The sequence below is a fragment of the Triticum aestivum genome, chromosome 6B (assembly GCF_018294505.1).
Source record: "Triticum aestivum cultivar Chinese Spring chromosome 6B, IWGSC CS RefSeq v2.1, whole genome shotgun sequence".
Lineage (NCBI taxonomy): Eukaryota > Viridiplantae > Streptophyta > Magnoliopsida > Poales > Poaceae > Triticum > Triticum aestivum.
Window position 1 is genome coordinate 395,738,075 of NC_057810.1, and position 6,003 is coordinate 395,744,077.

General features: G+C 50.2%; 1 protein-coding gene across 1 annotated transcript; it reads right to left on the reverse strand.

The window, feature by feature from the left end:
* Window positions 1-1,281: 1,281 nt before the first annotated feature.
* On the reverse strand, window positions 1,282-5,357 carry LOC123137252 (pentatricopeptide repeat-containing protein At1g51965, mitochondrial). The gene is made up of 2 exons (XM_044556919.1): window positions 4,584-5,357; window positions 1,282-2,715 (listed from the first exon to the last, which is right to left on the reverse strand). Exons 1-2 carry the CDS (start codon window positions 5,289-5,291, stop codon window positions 1,510-1,512), a joined length of 1,914 nt encoding a protein of 637 aa, XP_044412854.1. The 5' UTR covers window positions 5,292-5,357; the 3' UTR covers window positions 1,282-1,509.
* Window positions 5,358-6,003: the final 646 nt, after the last annotated feature.

Sequence of the window (6,003 nt, forward strand, 5' to 3'; positions counted from 1 at the left end):
GTCTGGAGGTTCTGTGTCCCGCGCATCTCCACTTCCACTCGGATGTGGTCAGGTAAGCCGCCGACGAAGAGCTCAGCCTGCTGACGAGCCGAAACGCCGAGGGTATGGCACGCTAGTGCCTGGAAGCGATCAGCGAAGTCTTGCACTCTGGTGAGGAACGGAAGACGCCCAAGCTCCGCCAGACGGCTCCCGCGTATAGGCAGATCGAAGCGCAAAGAGGCACAGATCGCGGAAACGCTCCCATGGTGGCATGCCGCCCTCGTCCTGCTCAAGGGCGTAATAACACGTCTAGGCGGCTCCTCGTAGATGATAAGAGGTGATCCAGGTGCGGTCTGACGCGAGCATGCGCTGCCCCCTGAAAAATTGGTCGCATCGGAGCCAATTCAGGGAGTCGACGGTGCCGTCGTAGGTCGCAAACTCCAGCTTGGAGAATCTCGGCGATGGCTGAGCGTGGACGACGGGCAGGTATATGTCATCCGCGTGGAACAACAAGGGCGACGACACCGAGTGTGCAGGCTGCAGAGTACCACCATGGAAAAGGGGCCTGTCCACACCATCGTAGGGACACGCGACACCCGAGGACCCGCCGAACTGCATGGTCTGGGGCGCACCGGCGGTGACAGCACCTGCGGCTGTCCTGAGGCCATCGTGTAGACCGGCTCAATGAACCCAGCGAGTCCGGCCGATAGAGGAGACGGCGACGGGGGAAAACGGGCCTGATGGATGGGCACCCCGGGCGCCGTTGACGGAAGGCCCGGCCTCGAGATCGCCTGTGGCGGCGGCGGCTGCGCCATGATGGATGCGACGGAGGTCGCCGGTGGTGGCGGCTGCCACGGGAACTGCTGTGTCCCCGTGATGGTGGTGACGGGGGCGGGCGGCTGCAGTCCATAGTGCCCCGCGAGGAAGGTGCAGATGCCCTAGACCGCCTGAGTCAGGTCCCGGAGCGCCGCCGTCATCTCCTCCGGGATGAGCACGGCGGGGACGAGCGCGGGTGGAATCCAGGCCGCGGAGGAGATCAGCCCGGCCAGGGACGGCGTGCTGGCCGCGGTGGTCATGGGCGACGAAGAGACGATCGGCAACGAGAGGGAAGGGGTGGGCGGTGCTACGAACATGGTCGAGCCTGAGACCTCTAATACCAGATTGATAGGATCTGTGATCCTACCAGGTCTAGCTCGTAGGTTGTAGGGGTGGAAGGGGGCTTGGCGAGGAGGAAGGCGAGGTCGCCGGTGCTGGGGCGCCGTCGTCATGTGTGCGAGAGAGGGGGGAGCAGGACGCGACGGCTATAGGTCTCCCGGCTCCCTTCAGGAAGCCGAGCAATTATGATTGCTTCTGCTTAATCTCAAAATGAGTCCTTACATGAGTTTATATAATCTTCAAATAGCATAACTGGGCTAAGCCCCTAATAACGATAAGATAACTAGGCCAGGCCCCTAACCGCCTGGGCTGCAGTATATGCCGGTCATAGCACCGGTACACAAGCTGAAGAACCAGGGCAGATCCCTGCCACCATCATCTTAGAGGACTGACAACCCAACTTGTAGCCCGAGCTGGCTTTCGTATTCGTACTGTTCGCTGAGATCTACTTTCCAACCGCTCAAGTATTGAGTAAGTTATCGAGTCAGGAGTTAACCCTTGCTGCTTCATAGTCTCATAATGTTTATGAGCTTCTGCTGTCTTCCCGTGCCTCTCCAAACAATCAAGTAAGATGTTATAAGTTACAACATTAGGGATGCATCCCTCTGCAATCATGTCAGCAAATAAGCTGCATGCCATATCAACCTTATTAGATTTCCCAAAGCATTCAATCAGTATGCTGTAAGTGAATACATCAGGATCATATCCCTTCTCCTGCATCTCTTTGAAAAGCATGTGGGCTTCATCAAGATCTCCGTTTTTCCCAAGACAGTTTATCAAAGAATTGTAAGTGATGACATCAGGTTTACAACTGCTAGCATTCATTTCTTCAAATAATCCAGATGCTTTACCAACTAAGCCAACTCTACCATAGCTTGATATCACAATGTTGTAGGTAAAAAGATCCGGAGCAATCCCGTTAGCTTTCATCTTGTCAAAGAGACTAGTTATGAAAGAGACCTGTTTGAGCTTCCCAAGGGCTGAAAAGACCATATTGTACATGCTAATATCAGTAGCAACCCCTTTTGCAGGCATCATATGTAGGAGATCAATAGCCTCTAATGTTTTTCCTGAATTGCATAACACCTCAAGCATTGATACGAAAGCATCCATGTCTCCGGTTTCATAGGAGTTCCACATCTGACAGAATACATTATGTGCCTCACTTACATGCCCAGATTTGCTAAGTGACTTGACCAAATAAGAATAAATTGATTTGTTCATATATCTATCACAGATATTCAGAACCTCATTTAGTCTGTGCAGTTGTCCTTCTGTTGCCAAAATATCCAATGTAATGCTATATGTGAATTGATTGGGCTGGCAGTCGCCCTCGATCATTTTGGAAAGTACAAAGATTACCTTGTCCACCATCTTGTTCTTACCAAGAGCCTCAATAAGAGTATTATAAGCAATAAGGTTAAGAGCACATCCTTTTGATACCATTTCATCAAAAAATGAGAGAAACTTAGAAGTCTTCCCGGCCCTCCCAGACATTCTAATTAGTATAGTATATGTGTACGCATCCGGCTCACAGTACTTTTGTTTCATATCTTCAAAGACTTGGTAAGCTTGGTCAACCTGCTTAAATAACAAATATCAGCTGCGAAAATTCAGAAATGGCAATCCTAATGAGATGTGCATATCAAGATGTGTTATATGTCAAATATTATAATCTACGGACGATGGGATGCCCTAGGCTAGTTTTTATGACATGGTGAGCATTAAACACTGAGACAAACAACACAACTTCATGTTTACATTCACTAACAAAAAAGTTAACATTTCACAGATATGCAAGCTTCTTGAAATTTATCCTGGCACCTGATCGATAGAGATGGATCATTGGAAAGCTGAAATACCAGTGCTACATGAGGTGATATTATTGTATCCAACTCAGGGTGTGCATAGTGTAACCATTAATCCATTATGCATTATTGTTCAACAATGGAAGCCATTCTCAACAGCATATTAAGCGAGGCCAAAGATTTATTGCACTGGCAATCTCAGACTCTCAATTGAGTCAGGCTACAACAATATCAGGCACGTAGTGATGCTCCTATTTTAGGCTGCGATTAGCATTATGGTAGATCACAGTGATCCTGTTTGTCCCAACAGCTTTTGCCTATTTTAGTGTTAGTTTGATGTGCTTTTGCCTACTTCTGTGGCTAATTTACTACAGCAGAAATAAAATAAACACATCACAGTTCAAAAACTGAGCTCAAGGTGAGTTAGTGAATTGAAAAATAAAGGAAGCTACTGCAAAAGGTTTGGACGGCATACCACAGACGGGTTGAGATCCTCTGCAGTACCGTATGGTGCTGTAGTGTCAATGACATGTGGGGTCAGGTCCCACATGGCAGTGACTGTACAGCACCGTACAGTACTGCAGAGGATCCTAACCCACCACAGACATAGTTCAGTATACCAAGTTTTTTTTATTTGTAATCAGGGACATGACATCATTGCGATGACACACTGTTCTAGTATTGATGATGACAGCTTTGCTTGTGTATGTACACATCATATGTTAGTTACATGACCATCAAGGTGAAAAAGCTTCAGTGGTTGCAATGAGAACTACAGGCTCTCCAGAAGAGGTTCCAATTATTCCAGCGAGGTATGCAGGCTCCGGAAGTCCAACATTAAGAGGGTGCTTGGATTCAAGGGACTATTTTTAGTCTGACTAAAAATAGTCTCTTTTAGAGGCTAAAGTTCCAAGCACCCCTGACTAAAGAGAGGCTAGGACTAGTCTTGAGGCTAAAATATTTTAGTCATAGGAAACCTACTAAAATATGTATTAGCCCTCTCTCTCCTCATTTAATTCCTCTCCTTTAACACATGCGAGTTCTGGATTGGAGGGTTTGGAGGATAATAAATGCTTAATAACTTGATTTTAGTCTCTTTAGTATTTGGATCCAAGCATGGGTGAGGCTAGCAAGTTTTAGTCCCACTACTTTTAGTCATGACTCATGAGACTAAAACGTATCCAAGCACCCTCTAACTAGTACTCCCTCTGGCCCGAATTACTTGTCCCAGAAATGGATGTATCTCGGGGCAGAGGGGGTACCATCTACCTCCAGAATGGCTAGTATCAACGCTTACTTAATAAGCTTTTGCAGTTATCACAATCTAATAAGAATGCTCAAGTGACGTCTTGATCAAATGGCATCAATTGCTGCACTAACAAAATCCTTCTGGTATTGCAAAATCATCTTTACTAACCGCTCACAGTCTAGTTAATAGGTATTACCAATTTCATCCCATAAAAGCACTTTGTCAAATGAAAACTCCCCTCAAGCCTTCTCATTCTTAAATCCAAGGGCCTCATAACAATTGTAGGTCAAACAATCACAGCAAAACATGCGAAGACCATGAAAAAAATACAAACTCCTAACTGCAAATAGAAGTACCATCTAAAAATATGTCAAGTGTGCCCATTGTCATACCATTCCAGACTTGGCAAGGGCATCAAGCAGCATGTTATACGCAAATATATCCAGCCTGTACCCCTTTCTGCGCATTTCCTCATAGACTTCGAACCCCTTGGACACCTCCCTGCTCCTCAAATGAGCCTGCAGAATGCACTTGTAGGTGTAGCCATTAAGCCTCAACCCCCACTTCATGGCCAGCTCCAGGCACTTGGTCACCTCCACGCCTCCTCCGCCCATTCCAACCAGCAAATTCACCGTGGAGATGTTGCCGGCCACGCCGTCCCGCTCCATCTCCGAGACGATACGCAGAGCCTCGCTTGGGTCCGCCCTGGTGCGGAAGAGGAGAGCCAGGATGCGGTTGTATGAGAAGGCGTTGTGACGGAAGCCCGGGAGGGAAGCGGGGGCGAAGCGGAAAAAGGCGAGAGCAAGGGCGGGGTCGGGGGAGAGGGCCTTGACTATCTCAGAGGCCTCGGAGGTGGTGAGCGTGAGGCGGCGGTCGCGGAGGTAGTCTGCGAGGTCGACCAGCGGGGTGGGAGAGGCGGGAAAACGGAGGATGCCGGCGGCGGCGCAGATGAGGTGGCGGCGGGGGAGCGGGTAACCGCGGGGGTCGAGCGGCGTCGGGGGAGGGGTCGGGGATACGGTGACGGTGATGGAGGGGCCGGAGGGGGACGGCGTCGCGGCTGCGATCCGGCCGGAGTAGGTCGTCCCGAGGCGGCGGGGCATTTGGGCGTCTGGTGGGGCTTCCGGCCTTCCGGTTTCCGAGTGTGCCGGCGTTCGGGGTCTAAGAGCATATGTGACACACCCCGTATAACCCCGAGCCACATGACGTGTTTGCAGTTCGCGAAAAAACGAATTTGTGGGCCGGCGCGGACGGCCGTCGAGTCAAACCCCGTAAAATGGACTCGTATAAAAGGATAGTCGCGGAATTTGCCTAGCAAGCTTGAACAATTTTCACAAAGAAAGATCGTCGCATTCGGTACCTTCTCCGGAAGAGGTGCGGCGAATATTGTTGGATTCTTCACGAAGTAGTCTTGCATCAACATCTCGTTTCCGAAATGGCGATTTCGAGGAATGCAAAGACGGCCGACGGTCGATCCTCCCCGCCTCTTTCGGTTCTCATCATCGTGCTCCTTCACGGCAAGGCCATCACCAACGTCGTCTGCCGATAGTTTGCAAGCAGCGTCTCAACATCTGAGTCGTCTGAATCGTCCGAATCATCGAGCAAAAACTTCTCGCATGGGCTCAATTCCATCTACATGAACAAAAATGGCACGCCCTGTCAACCAACTATGCATAGCGCTCGGCACAAAGCACAAGTAAACACTCACCGGCTGCTCGAGGGCGGTGGCTCTCCGGCGGTTCGGGGGCGGGCGTTCCGGGGCGGCGACCGCGACTAGGGGCGGCTGGGGGGCGGTCGATCCCCGGCAGCGACGGC

Bases quoted from the DNA above. Each gene is read 5' to 3' on its own strand.
- LOC123137252 (XM_044556919.1), bottom strand. From the start codon at position 5,291: ATGCCCCGCCGCCTCGGGACGACCTACTCCGGCCGGATCGCAGCCGCG. The intron at 2,716-4,583 runs GTATGACAATGG...TTATTTAAGCAG, and splicing joins CCCTTGCCAAGTCTGGAATG to GTTGACCAAGCTTACCAAGT.